The following is a 15,493-nucleotide window of genomic DNA, read 5'->3' as shown; positions in this document are numbered from 1 at the left end:
CATAGTTTAGCATTTAGTTATTTTTGTTTTTGTATGGTTAGTTTTTTTTTTTTTTTTTGGTTTGACAGAGTCCCACTCTGTCACCCAGGCTGGAGTGCAGTGGCATGATCTCAGCTCACTGCAACCTCTGCCTCCTGGGTTCAAGCGATTCTCCTGCCTCAGCCTCCCAAGTAGCTAGGATTACAGGCGCCCACCATTAGGCCTGGCTAATTTTTGTATTTTTAGTAGAGAGGGGGGGTTTCACCATGTTGGTCAGGCTGGTCTCGAACTCCTGACCTCAGGTGATCCACCCGCCTTGGCCTCCCAAAGTGCTGGTAGTACAGGTGTGCACCACTACACCCAGCCTATATGGTTAGTTTTTATTCCCTGGTTAGACTGTAAATGCCTTAAGGGAAGAATCCTTAAACTTCTCTGTGCCATAAAGTGTTGGCTATAAAATGGGTGCTTGATTAAGGTTTGGTTGAGAAATTTGTCGTTTTCTCACAGAAAAGGTAAAAATCTATTTATTAATTATAGAGCACTACTTGGCTAAATCATTGATCTAAGAGTATCTGTTATGTACAGAGTACTGTGTTGGGTTTTGAAATTTTTGTATTTGGCTAAAGCTAGCTTTTTCATTTCTGTTGCTTTTTATTCATAGTCTAAGAAAGAAGAACTGTCATGTCTACACAACTTTTTTCCCCTTTTGAAATGGTTTAATATTGTGAACCCCCAAATTTTGAGACAGGTCTCAGTTTAGAAAGTTTATTTTCCCAAAGTTGACAATGCGCTTGTGAGACAGCCTCAGAAAGTCCTGATGATGTGTGCCCAAGGTGGTCGGTGCATAGCTTGCTTTTATACATTTTAGGGAGACATGAGACATCAGTCAATATGTAAGAAGTACATTAGTTCCATCCAGAAATGCGGAGACAACACAAAGTAAGGCCCCCCTACTGGGGGCTTCCAGGTCACAGGTAGGTAAGAGTCAGATGGTTGCATTCTTTTGAGTTTCCGATAAGTCTTTTCAAAAGAGGCAATCAGAATATGCATCTGTCTCTGTGAGCAGAGGGATGACTTTGAATAGAATGAGAGGCAGTTCCCAGCTTGAAGAGGCCCAAGATATTTTCCTTTCACAGTATAAAGCAAACAAACATTCTAGACCTGCAGAGGATGCTACTACTCTAAAAGCTGGATTATTCCTGCAATTGTTTCTGCTTAATTCAGGCACTAAGTGACTTCCACCAATTCATTAGTGTGAACATTCTTAAAGACCTAAGTGGCAGACGTATTTCCTGAACCATTTACCCTTAGTCCTGAAGCTGATCAGGTTTGTCACACAGAGACTACTGGATTCCCATGTCATAGTCACCCCTCCTGGCAGTTCAAGATTCAGCTTTACAGCAAGACAATTCATTTAAGATTGAGCATAACTTGTTATGACAGATTTGTCAAAATTATCCAGTGAAGTAGCATAGGCTTTTGCATTGTGAAGAAAACTGAAACCCTATACTGTGATGTCATATTTGTTTTCTTCTAGATAAATATTTTGTTCTTTATAAATTGAAAGAGCATCTTGAGAAGAGAATCTCAAAAGGATTTTTTTTCTTGTCATAAAAATGGTGGAATGAATTTTGATTTGTAATGGCAAAGAACTCTGGTGGGTTAAAGTTTGAGACTTTTGAATGACAGTACTTCTGAGATGGTGTGCTTATGGTCACAAAAATATAAAAGTATTGCTCTACTAAAATGATGAAATGCACAGTTCAAGATGTTAACAATGGCAGAGTAAGGTGGCGAACTGGAACTTCATATCTGTAACTTCATCTTCTCAACTACTAGGCTTTTGAGCTTCGAGGGCAGGGCCATACCTCCCAGTGCCTGGCATACCACAACTTGATCTAGCATCTATTCTTAAGTGCTAATTGTGATAGAGGACTACAGTGCCTAAGATGAAGTGTAGGTATCTGAAAATGACTCTTACTTTTAGAAAGGAGATGAAAGAATGTTTGGAAGTAATTTTAAGTACACACAGTAAATAGTTCAGTGATTGCAAAAGCGAAAATTTGTTTTCTCAAAGGTCATCTTAGACTCAAACCTGTACATTGAACTTAGTTCTAAATGTAAAATTAGACGTTGCTTTCTTGGTGAAATTAAACACAATTGAGAGGTACTCAACTAACACAAAATATCTTTATAATAAAGCATTTGAATGCCTGAACAGAATGTTCAGCTTGGTTACCAGGTGACTGGCCTTGAGTTGTTTGGATTGGTCATCCTGGCTTTTAAAGTTCAGGAGTGAGTATAGGGTCTGAAAAGTTGGAAGGCAGGCCTTTGAATAGTAACTACTTCCCTCTGTGACTGCTGCTTATCTGAATAGGGATTGGGCAGGGATATCAGAGAAATCAAACCCTGAATCACTGGTTGATGTTGATTACCTTTCTCAAGGTCCTTTCTGACTTGGAAAACATACGGAGATTATAACAGAGTATTACCATATCAGAGCTCTCAGAAGCTTTATATTGTGTTGGTCTTTCATTCTTCTGATCTTCAACTAGAGTGTAACCTCCTTAAAGGAAGAGAGCATGCTTACCTTGTTTACCACTGTATTCCCAGTGCCCAGTACTCAACAGTTTCACTTGTGTCACTCGTGTCCGTGTGAAGAGACCACCAAACAGGTTTGTGTGAGCGACAAGGCTGTTTATTTGACCTGGGTGCAGGTGGACTGAGTCCGAAAAGAGAGTCAGTGAAGGGAGATGGGGTGGGGCCATTTTACAGGATTTGGGTAGGTAAAGGAAAATTACAGTCAAAGGGGGTTCTCTGACGGGCAGGAGAGGAGGTCACAAGGTGCTCAGTGGGGGAGTTTTATGAGCCAGGATGAGCCAGGAGAAGGAATTTCACAAGGCAGTGTCATCAGTTAAAGGCAAGGACCCGTCATTTTCACTTCTTTTGTGGTGGAATGTCATCAGTTAAGGCAGGAACAGGCCATTTTCACTTATTTTGTGATTCTTCAGTTACTTCAGGCCATCTGGGTGTATACGTGCAGGTCACAGGGGATGCAATGGCTTAGCTTGGGCCCAGAGGCCTGACAAACAGGTGCGTAGTAGATGATTAAATATTTGTTCAGCTGAAGTGAAGGTTGTTTTTTGTGTCCTATTGTACCTGCCATTCTTGGAACTCGAGAAACTTAAGGAAGGTGAAGAGTTGACCCTTCATCTCTATTGTAATGGCCAACTTAATGCATTTTATTTAAAAGAGAAGAAAATAGTCAAATAGTGCGAATATGTTTTTGAGTTGATGGTGAGACTTTTGAATTATATGCAATTTAGTTGTCCAATTTCATGATGTTTATAATACATTGTATTACCATGTAACAGCCATAAGAGAGTTGAATCTTTACATCTTGCTGTTTTTGTTAATTTCTGCCTGATTGAGAAAATTAAAACTTAATTTTCTTACAATAATGACTCTTGCATTGCAATCACAACTTCAGCATTAGAGTTTATAAGTAAGTCAGCCATTTCTCTTAGTCTTAAGGGGTTGAGACTCTGGAGTGATACTTTTATAGTTATACAATATTCATATAATACTGTGCTAAGTCATATTTAATATAGCTGATCATAAATGAAGTTTAATAAACTCTGATTGACTAATGCACAGTCTTATTGCTTTTCCAGAGTTGATTTTAATGAAAATATATGGTCACTATACTTATTGGTACAATATGCCCTCATTGTAATGAGCATGATCATTAGATTTGCATAATAAAAACTTATGAAAATGACTTTAATCAGTGCTTTTAATTCAGGGGTATGACTCTAATAAAGATTTTTGGGGGGGGGGGGTCATTTTTGTTTCTGAATTTTTTAACTCCATGGTAGCTCTGTAGTGTTTGTACAAAGGAGTGAATCCATGTTTACTTGCATGTGGTGTGAGAGAGATGCACCCATCCACATAAATGAATTTTGAGAGCTTGTTCTGGAAGAGCATCATTATAAATGAAAAAAAGTTTTTTGGTGTTTCTGTTGTTATTCTCAAGTCCTTTTATACCTTTCTTTTTTGACTAATATAGAAAGATAATTGTGTGGCAGAAGGCCGGGCGTGGTGGCTCACGCCTGTAATCCCAGCACTTTGGGAGGCCGAGGCGGGCGGATCACGAGGTCAGTAGATTGAGACCATCCTGACTAACACAGTGAAACCCCGTCTCTACTAAAAATACAAAAAATTAGCCGGGCGTGGTGGTGCGCGCCTGTAATCCCAGCTACTCTGGAGGCTGAGGCAGGAGAATGGCGTCAACCTGGGAGGCGGAGCTTGCAGTGAGCCAAGATTGCGCCACTGCACTGCAGCCTGGGCGGCAGAGCGAGACTCCGTCTCAAAAAAAAAAAATTGTGAGGCAGAAATGCTTTAATTTTGTTTGCAAATCATTTAATCGTAACTTATACAATGATTTCGATACATGTTTAGTGTACAATGGCTAAAAATTACCCCTTCTGAAATTCAGCCTGTTCATATCTGCTTAAAAATTTTCCATTTTGATAGACCATATTTGTTCTTTTTTCTTAACAGTTATAACGAAGAGCTTTAAATAGTATTATTATATTTATGAAAGCAGATTTTTACATGAGGGAAATCTGAGAAAATATTTGTATTAAATGTATGTGGTTATACAGGATATCCACTCTAGTTGAATGAAATTTACAAATCAAGAAATCAGGAGCGGTGTGTTTTTCTTTATGTTTCTCTATCACAAGTAGTTAAGATAATTTTTTACATAAGTATAATTTCCTATGTGCCTTGGGGTACTCTATCATTCTTGTTGCCTGTTAGGAAAAAAAAATTCTTTAAGAATAAAACAAAGCGTACTCCTTCTCCAGTATTATTTTTGACCGGGGTCCACATTTGGTTTATTAACAACTAAACTTTCAATTCAAGGGCAGCTTTAGAATTAGAAATGTATATAGCAAAATGGACATTCCCAATCAAAGGGAACAGCAGGGGCACAAACAGGACATCATGGGAGTATGCATTGGGAAGAGGATTTTAATTTTTGTTTTCTGTAGAATAGGGGTCATAAGGGAAGAAGTAGAAAGTAGCCTAGGGCTGAAACATACAGGGCTTTGAATTCCATATTAAGGATATTCATCTTTATAGGTCATCAGGAGGCATTGAATATTTATGAACAGGAGGGAGTATGATAGTCATTCATACTCTTTATTGAGCCTCAATGTGCCAGACACTGCTTTAGGCATTAGGGTTACATCCCTAAACCAGATGGGCAAAGATCCCTGTCCTTGTGGAGCGTATATTTTTTGTTGGAAAAACAGACCAAGATAATGATTATGAAGTAAATTATAGACTATGTTAGAATGTGCTAAATCTTGTTCAGGAGTGCCAGGAATGTGTGGAGGGAGGCAGATGTTTCCATTTGAAATAGGGTGGCCTGGGTAGGCCTCACTGAGCAAAACCTTGAAGGCAGGATGAGGGAGTAAGCCATATGGACCACGGAAAAAGAGCATTCCAGGCAGAGAGAAGAGCCAGTGCATGTGGCTTATTGCCTCACTGGGGAGCTGTGAGGGGGTCAGTGTGACTGGAGCTGGGGGAATGAAGGGAGAGTAGTAGGAGATGAGGTCAGAGGGATATGGAGAGTGTACAGATCAGTAGGGCCTTGTAGGTCATTGTAATGACTTTGACTTGCACTAGGAGGGAAAATAGCCCTTGGAAAGTGTTGAGTCAAGGAGTGACATGATGTGACTTCAGTTTTCACAGTATCACTTTGTCAGCTGTGTTCAAAATTAACTGTAGGAGAGCAAAGGTGGAAGCAAGGAGATAGATTAGGAAGTCACTACAGAAATTTAGTTAAGAGCTGGTGGTGGCTTGAACCACATCTTTGCAGACTGCAGAATGATTATCATGGGACTCGATAGCTGCTTGGCTATTGGAAATGAAGGAGAGGAAGGAGAACATGATGTGGAAATCTTAAACCTAGACAAGTGGAATGCAGGCGGAGCCACTAACAAACGATACCCTCTTGTTTGTAAATTGAGAGACTTTGACTAGATTATCTCAGATTCCATCTAACTCGAATAGTTTCTACCTCTATACTCTGTGGTTTACTATAGACAAAAAGTATGTTAATTCCAAAGAAGAGTACTGAGGGGAGGAGAAGGACCAAGTGAAAATATTGCTAGCAATACTTTTTTTCTTGTGTCTGTCTCCCATGATTAAGCTGTCAACATGTATTCAATTGAGATACAGATTTCAAACATTTTAGACATATGTGTACCTTAACTTAGATAATTTGACTAAAGCGAAAAGTATTTTCCCTTCATTTACATTCTTGCTTTGGAGATACAGATGGGTTTCCAGCCTGGAGTTTATAACCCCAAAACATGGGAAGAGAAGGAAAGCAGTAGTTGCATGAAGAACTGTATAATCTGTCTCAAAAACCCAGGTGGACAAGCACATATAGGGATGGTAGCAGTGTTAGTTGAGGTACTTTTGATACTTTATCATTTTCTCTCTGATTTGGTATTGCAGGAAATCATGAAATTGGCCATTGTGTTTAAAATAGTTTTCTATAACCCACTAGAAAAATTAAGGAGAAAATACCTGGTAAGAGAGTTGCAGGGTGAATTTATCCTTCTTAAAGTGGTTTCAGTTCTGATATAAATAATTCCCACTTTTTTCCTAGGCAGTAAAGATTGATTGGGGTTTGTGTCAGGAGGATGTGATGAAGACATGGTATAGAGATTAGAAGTTTAGATCCCTGAGGGAATCAGTGGATTAAAAGTAGGAAAAAAAAAAAAAAAGAGTTATACATAGAATAGTATATTTGCCCCAGCTGATGTGGGGAGGATGGTCTTTAATAGCATTGGGTTAGTGGTATTTGAAGACAATTTTCTGAGATCCAAGCAATTTTCATTTACTTAAAACTCATAATGGAATCCTCCCCACAGTGAGAAGACCCTATGTTTTTTAGTGTGCATGACCAAGTTGATACACATTATTCAGCTTCTGTTGTAAGAAATAAATGTATAGGATCTGGCAGAACATTAAATTCAATTTCTAACAGACAATTTTAAAAAATCTGGTTCTTTCCTAATCACACCCCAATTGGCACCTCAACATATTTATAATAAAAACTATATTTCATGCTCATCATACATTATTATAAGGTCTTGAACTATTCCGTGAATCCTGGAAGATAACTACATTGTTTGGTATTGCTTTAGTATTGCTGTACTCCAATTCTTCAAATAACGTTGCTCATATATATTCAATTTTGTGTTCAAATAAGTTCAATTTTATTTAGAATATTTTGAAAATATTTCTAATTTATTTATAAGGATAGTTTTAAAAAAAAAGTTCAATTTTATTTAGCATATTTATAAAAGTGTCCTTTAAATATCCATCAGGAGTAACACAGTTCTTAGGCCAAGCTGTTTCATTATATTTCATTCTTGTTAAATGTGACATTTTTCCTATTGTACATGTTGTTGTTTTTTAAATTTAGGTATCTTAACTTGAGGATTCATTTCCAAACTTCTATATAACATGCAAGGACTTATGATTTTGTGGTATCTTTTCTTACATTTCAGCACTGTGTAGTGACGTCTGATCTGGATCTGATTTGGGACCTTGGGAGCCATATTTAAAAACAAATATATACACCTTTGCCAAACCTTCATTTTTAATCATTAAAAAGTTTTTTATTTAAAGAATATATTGTTTATATGTTTGAACTTTCTGATTCTTTTTGACTGTTTACAGTTAATAAAAATGAAAATTATTAAATTATTTTATTGTTTGATTTATGAATTTCTCTTATCTGATTGTTTTTTTTGTTTGTTTGTTTCTTTTTGGTTTTAATAGAACATTCAAATAAAAACTTTGGCAGATGATGTGGTAAGGTGATCTTAGCATGTTATTATATTACTTATGCATGTTGCCTTTTTATTAAAATGGGTGGACATAAAAGCATTGATATATGTAAGATATGAAATGTCTGGATATTTATAAAGTATAGTAGAATGGAGTAATTGTCAATTCAGTGACTTCCTTTTCGAATATTAACATAAACAATTATATGAGATCCCAACAGAATTTTCATATCATCCTCCTGATATTTACCTTAACCAAAAGTTTTCTAAAATCTCCATGTGAATCTAAACTCTGGAAAACACAGATGCTTCCCTTGTTGATGGCCAAATAAATTGTGAATATATTAAACATTAATATTGGAGGAAATTAATTTCCATTAGAAAGGAAATTAAGTTCACTATGTTGGTCAGATGTGTGCTACTAAATTTAAAAACCAGTTTTTAAAGCTGAATTTGTCATAGTATATCTTATTAAAAGTTATGGGCTCAAAATTTAAATATACCCTTTTATAGCTAAACTGTAAAAAATGGTATTTTAAGCATTGACAATTTTTTTTTTCCTATGTGAAGTTACCTATTTACAAATAATGTAAAGTAATGATAGTGCTCAAAGGAGATGAAGGTATGTGGCTTAACTACATTTTCTTTTTTTTTTTTTTTTTTTTTTTTTTTTGAGACGGAGTCTCGCCCTGTCGCCCAGGCTGGAGTGCAGTGGCGCGATCTCGGCTCACTGCAACCTCCACCTCCCTGGTTCAAGCAATTCCCCTGCCTCACCCTCCCAAGTAGCTGGGATTACAGGTGCCCACCACCAAGCCCGGAAAATTTTGTATTTTTAGTAGAGACAGGGTTTCACCATCTTGGCCAGACTGGTCTCAAACTCCTGACCTCATGGTCCACCCACCTCAGTTTCCCAAAGTGCTGGGATTACAGGCGTGAGCCACTGCCTGGCCAACTACATTTTCTTACCAAGGTATAGCTGAAATCAAAAGCTAATTTTCTAGAAAAAGTGAAAGACACAGTGGAAGATCAAATATATATGTTATTAATGCTACTCAGTAAAAAGGCTAGTGCTGGAAAAGTAAATATTAAGTGATATGAAGGGAAAGAGAAGAGATATGTTGATTTAATGGTCAGTTGCATATTTAAATGCTTTCATGTCCACCATATTTTTAGTGAAATTTGACTATTGAATATATCCTCAGCTTATTTTGGATTACTTTTTTCTTTAGTTGTTTGAAGATATACTATATAACTAAACCAACAATTTCCCTCAAAAAGTTAAAATGTGAAAATGTAGTTCAAGGTGATTAGAAGAAATGAATCTTAAGTTAATGTGAAGACTGAGTTAGGAACCAGGGACTGGTGGATTTAGGAAAGTCACCTTCTCTGGGAAATGAGGGGATTGGTTTAGATTATTTTTCAAGTTTCTTCTCAGCTCTAAAATACTATGATTTATATCGTCTCTTTGTCAGCAACCATGTACTCAAATTACTTTTGTAATCCTAAATAAGCTGCTTAAAACTGCTCACATTTCTTTCAAAGTATACTTTTTGGTTTTAAAAAAGTGTTCTTTGAAGTAATAAAATAAAGGTATGCTCATTAATGAGTTCACATACTTTTACATAAGCTATGGTAATAACTTCTGTGATGCTCTTTGTATTGTTGAAGTAATTATATAAGGATTCTGGTAACATGGTGGTGAAGATACACGGTCCTGATATTTAACATGTCTGCTTGTTTAATGTGAACTTGATGGTGTGCATGTGCTTCCTAACAGAAACCATAATAAAACTGAGTTCATTCAGTTTTATGCACATTACTAACTTTTGATGTCCCATGTTTTGTGGTTTAAAATAGAATATCCTAATTACATGCAACTGAAGTCATTAACTCACTTTATGTGAAATAGCAAGCTAATTAATTAGAGATTTTACATGGAATCAATGGTTCGAAGTCAATATCCATAAAATAGCAAGTTTTTCATAATATTTGTAGGAATAAGAAATTTCTGTTTATTATATTTCCAGTAAATGGAAAAGGTGATGTTTTTATCTTTGTTTTACTTCCTCATTGGTCCAACATTTTAGGGAAGAAAACGCTGGGGGAAAATAATAATAGTAACAACAATAATAAATAGCAGTTAAGTGCAATAAACATATTAACTTATTTAAATTTCACAATAACCCTACTGTGTAGGTAATATCATTATCCCTATTTCAGAGATGAGGAAACAGAGAGACCAAGTAACTTTCACAGGGTTACTCAGCCAGTAAATGGCAGAGCTTGGACTGAAACCCAAGTAATCTGTCTTGAGTCCATGCTCTTAACCATTCTACTGCTACACTGACAGATTATTCATATATACTTGTCACAATTTTTGCAACTTTGAAGGAGAAAAACATTACCATAATTTTCTCTTAGAATTGGATATCAGTAGCTCTTTTTAGTTTCTTTCTCTTTTTTCATAGTTCCAAATTTACCACCAAAGACACATTCTCCCTGAAACAACCAACAGGACTTTGATCCGAGACTTTTATTTTTTTTTTCACTTATTTGCTGTGCAAAACAGAAATGACAAGGGACTAAGTTTTATTTTTGAAGAATACTTTTCACCCCCAGAGTTCTGAGGCTGAAGAGCTACTTCAGGGTTTCAAAATAGTACAATCTCTAACTGGAGCTTGCTGCTTAAAATAGTATTTTGTCAAAAGACCATAATGATATGTATTATACTAAGTACCGTTTTGATGTTTCAATTCTTCATGTTAGTAGTTCTTGATCTTTTTCTCAGGGCTTTTTATTTATTTATTTTTGTTTGCAGCGTGACCGAATTACAAGTTTTAGAAAATCTACTGTCAAAAAAGAAAAACCTCTTATTCAACATCCTATTGATTCTCAAGTCGCGATGAGTGAGTTTCCTGCAGCTCAGCCATTATATGATGAACGATCTTTGAATTTGTCAGAAAAGGAAGTATTGGATCTCTTTGAAAAAATGATGGTAAGTTATACCCCTAATTTTGATGTAATTTTAAAATGTGTGTGCCCGGAATAGCACTGAGTTTTAAGGAGGTCTGTTTGTATGGACAGTGTTTATATCACATAAAGAAGAGACCAGAAACTTGATATAACCAAACTATTAGCAAAAGTATCCTTATTTTTCTTTTCTCTTGGCAAAAATGTCTTTACCTGTCTATCTCTTCCACTGTGAGCTCCTAAAAGTAGAGGCAGTTTAATTTATCTTTGTTTCCTACTGTTTAGTAGTCTCTAGGACATCGAGTCAGTTTTTCAACTAACTGATTTGTGTGTCTGTTTCTACAAAGCCAAAGAGGCCTATGTCCTCTGCTGAAAACAGCACAAGGTCTCTTGTTGGGTATATGAAATAGACTTGGGAGGGTAGAGAGTAACAATAGAAGGAACAAAGAAATTAATTCATCCAAGTTTATTCTATTAGCAGCATTCACACAACCTATGTTTTCTAGCATGTTTCCTATGTTTTATAGCTTGTGGCCTAAATAATTTCCTGTATTAGATAATGAATACAATATTTGGAGTATTCAGAAGTTTATGGCAGGAGAGGGGAGAAATGAGGAATGAAATCATATTACGATGGTTAATTTGACCAGAGAAGAACTACAGATCTTGATTGGTGATTCATTCATTCAAAATTATATCCCACATGTTACTGTACATTTTTTTGTGGTTGTCTATTTATCTGTACTTAAGAGTCCACAGGAGTTTCAAAGGTCACCTTACAACAAAATAAAAGGTTAAGAATCAATGAAATCTAGACCCTACTGTGCCCACTACGGAACATCTTGTCATCACCTCTCCTGCTACCCTTATGATTTATCTCCCACACCTAGAAGAGTTAGTAGGCCTTTAATAAATATTTGTTGGTAGTTGTTGAATGAATCCAAACAAAATTTCCCTTTATCTTTAAAATTTTCCTTGACTATTCCTTCCATCTAGCCACAACTGGCATTTTGGGTATTCCCCTGAAACAAGTCCTGACACTTTTACCCTTTTTCACTCTTCTTCCTGCTTCTGTGGTGCACCCTTTTTCCTGGTGCTCCTTTCATGCTCTCTTCTTTAAACCATCTTTCAACAAACAACCTTTTCTCTTTTGAAGTCTGTTACTGCTGACCTTTCTTGATGATAGCACCTGGCTATACTTTTGTCCTTTACCCTTGCTACTTATTTTGGTGATTTCAGCTATTATGCTAGTAGCCCCTTCAATACGTTTTTTGCTCTTAGTTCCTTGTTTTCTAAACTCTGACTTTTGCATTTATATATTTAGCTAATTATAGGTATGACTATACCTTGGACTGTGTCATCCTTTAGAATAATTCCACCTCTAAGATCTTTAACTCTGAAGTTTTCCCTAGAAGCTAAACAATTTACACTACTTTTCCAAGACCCTTAATTTTACAGAGCATGTATTGTGTAGTGGTTAAAAACCTGGACTTTGGGGTCATTCAGAATGTTTGTAGCATTCCTTTCCTTTATCAAATAAGCTCTGTTGTGTCTTTAATTGCTAGTATTTTCTGATTACCTGGATACCCCTCAGTTTATCACCTGGTGTCCTTAATCACTGAAAACAATGATGACAGCAACAAACACAGAAACATTCCTTGATACTATTAACACTTTTTATCTTTTCAAATCTTTCTTCTCCATCGGTAAAAATTACACTCGTTGCTTTAAGCTGCTGACAATTTGGTTACTACCTTTTGCGGTATTGAAATAGTTCTCCTAGTTCATCAGTGGCATTGCCGTATTCAGTTTTTTTACGCTCAACATTACAGGGCCGTCTTCCCTTCATTGATTATCTCATTCACTTCTAATTTCTTGCCAAATCCCATTGGTTTTGCTTTTGTAATAACTGTTACATTTGTGTCCTCAGGTGTCCTCCAGCTGTTCTTGCCCTACTTTAGATGATAACCGTCTCTAGTTGTTTCTTGTGTCTACTAAAATAGCTTCCTAACTGGTGTTCCTCCCATTCTCCAGGTTTTGCCTATTCCAATCCAGTGCTACCCTATGATTTGGACACAGAGTTATTTTCTGAAGCCCCAGGTGGGCCTTTATGTTTTCAGAGAATCAGTTTATATGTCCCTACTCCATTCCCTCAGCTACGCTCCTAGATGCCTTTCACACCTTTGCTTTGCTGCTCCACTCTCAGAGCTCTATTCTCTGCTGATGACCTTGCTGCTTAATTTACTGAGTAAATTGAAGCCTTCAGAAAAGAACTTCCACAGGTTCCCACCACTACATTTACCTTTTAGTATCTGCATTCATGTATGTCTTGCTACCTATCACCATAGATGAAATTTGCAGGTCTGCATTCTTCTACTTGTGTATAAATTTTCATTTTTTTCACCTACTCACAGATATTGCTCCAATAATTTTTTCTTCTCTCTCTACCATTCTGAGCAGCATATAAACATGCGGTCCCATTTTAAAAAAACTTTCTTTTGATCCTTTCTCTGTTGTTAGCTATCACTCCACTTATTTACTCCGCTTTGAAGCAAAGCACCTCACAATAATTTTATTTATATGCACTGCTTCCAGTTTTCATCCTCTCACTTTCTCTTCTAAACTCACTCCAACTAGGTTTCCATCCCACCATTCTATCAAAACTGCTCTTATCAATGTCACTAGATATCTTCATGCTGCCAAATCCCGTGGTCAATTCTCAGTTCTCATCTTAATTTTTTTTTGAGACAGGATCTCACTCTTTCACCCAGGCTGGAGTGCAGCAGTGGCATGATCATGGCTCACCGCAGCCTCAGTCTCCTGGGCTCAGGTGATCCTCCCACCTTAGCCTCCCCAGTAACTGGGACTACAGGCATGCATTGCACCACCATACCTAGCTAATCGTTTTGTATTTTTTGGTAGAGACAAGGTCTTGCTACATTGTCCAGGCTGGTCTTGGACTCCTGAGCTCATGTGATCTGCCTGCCTTGGCCTCCCAAAGTACTGGGATTACAAGTGTGAGCCACCATGCCCAGCCTCTCGTCGTAATTGACCTATCAGCAGCATTCTATGCAGTTGATTATTCTCTCCAATCTGAAACACTTTTTTTTTTGTCTCTTCAACATTCATCTTGTTTTCCTCCTACCTCTCAGGCCACTCCTTTTCAGTCTTCTTTGCTCGTTCCTCTTTATGCCTGAACCTCTAAATCAAATCACACAAGCATGTGAGGTAAGGCACATATTAATTAGCTAGATTTAGTCATTCCACAATGAGTATATACTTCAAAACATCGTGCTGTACATGCTAAATACATACAATTTTATCTGTCAATCAAAAAAACTTATTTATAAATGGACATATATTATTTTTAAGTAACAGTATAATATAATAGGATATCAGAGAAATATGGTTTGATTAACAGTAACAACCAAAAATTAAACTGAAAACTTTAAAGATTATATCTCTACTTTGAGAGAAGTCTACTTATATTCTGAATATTATGTATTTTCTATATTATCTTAGTTTGACTGTAATAACCTTACAGTGACCAAATTATTTTATGAATAACTATAGTTTTCATTTACTGTATACTTATGCCTAAGGCATGTAACTAAAACATTTAAATGTATTGTTTCAGTTGATCCTTAGGACAGTACCACAAAGTAGGTAAGATTGTTATACCCCATTTTCAGGTAAGGAAAGTGAAGCTTAGAAAGAGGTAAGAAAATTGATTCATTAACTTGACTAAGCTAGTAAGTAGCTGAGCTGAAACTTAAATTTAGGTACATAAAAATATAAAACATTGACATTTTTGTAACATCTACCTTTAATAATGCTTCATTTAGGCTAAATATAAAATTAGTACATTTTCCTTGCACACATATTGAAGAGAAGTAGAAGGCAAATCAGAGATACATTAGAGTGGTAGGTAAAGCCAGCCTGGGATGGATTATTTCCTCCTGATAATGGAACATTGTCTGTAATTGCTTTTTACAGAGCATCAGTTGAGAAGAATGAGTCCAAAAATCTAGCAATGGAAAACTGTTAAAAATGTCATTGTCACAGTTGATTGGGAGGAAGCACTTAAGTCATTCTGTTTCTAAAACACGGAAGTAGACTTCCAGATACAAAATTTCTCCTTTTTTATTTCACTCCTTGTTGGTGTCTTTCCTTGTACAAATAATGTAAAAGGTGTTCTTGTCGTATTTGGTGTTTCTTATGACAATCTTCCTTCTCCTGGGTCTTTTGATGGTACCTTTATTGTGCTGTTTCTCTTGATTGGCTTTTCTAGACTTTAGAGAACTATGAAGGTTTAGAATATCTGTTTTCAATACTATATATGTATTTTAGGATAACATACCTTGAGGTGTAAAAGGTTTTTTTTTTTTTTTTTTTTTTTTTTTTTTTTGAGACAGAGTTTTGCTCTTGTTGCCCAGGCTAGAGTGCAAATGGCACGATCTCGGTTCACTGCAACCTCCGCCTCCTGAGTTCAAGTGATTCTCCTGCCTCAGGCTTGCAAGTAGCTGGGATTACAGACAGGCACCACCATGCCTGGCTAATTTTGGATTTTTAGTAGAGACGGCGTTTCTCCATGTTGGTCAGGCTGATCTTGAACTCCCAACCTCAAGTGATCTGCCTGCCTCGGCCTCCCAAAGTGCTGGGATTAC

The 15,493-nt window shown here is 36.6% G+C and overlaps 1 protein-coding gene across 6 annotated transcripts in view; it reads left to right on the top strand.

The window, feature by feature from the left end:
* DIAPH2 (diaphanous related formin 2) overlaps positions 1-15,493 on the top strand; it is a 927,958-nt gene that overhangs the window by 45,431 nt on the left and 867,034 nt on the right. For 4 of the 6 annotated variants that reach the window (XM_026452159.2, XM_026452157.2, XM_026452161.2 and 1 more), the window contains exons 2-3: positions 7,849-7,881; positions 10,675-10,851. In XM_026452159.2, the coding sequence (XP_026307944.1) occupies positions 7,849-7,881; positions 10,675-10,851 (210 nt within the window). The remainder of the gene's footprint in view (positions 1-7,848; positions 7,882-10,674; positions 10,852-15,493) is intronic. The other 2 variants (XM_026452160.2, XM_026452162.2) reach the window with 1 other exon arrangement.

This window comes from Piliocolobus tephrosceles, chromosome 12 (genome assembly GCF_002776525.5).
Source record: "Piliocolobus tephrosceles isolate RC106 chromosome 12, ASM277652v3, whole genome shotgun sequence".
Classification (NCBI taxonomy): domain Eukaryota; kingdom Metazoa; phylum Chordata; class Mammalia; order Primates; family Cercopithecidae; genus Piliocolobus; species Piliocolobus tephrosceles.
The sequence above is the reverse complement of the archived record's forward strand: the minus strand, read 5'-3'. Positions and strand labels throughout refer to the sequence as shown.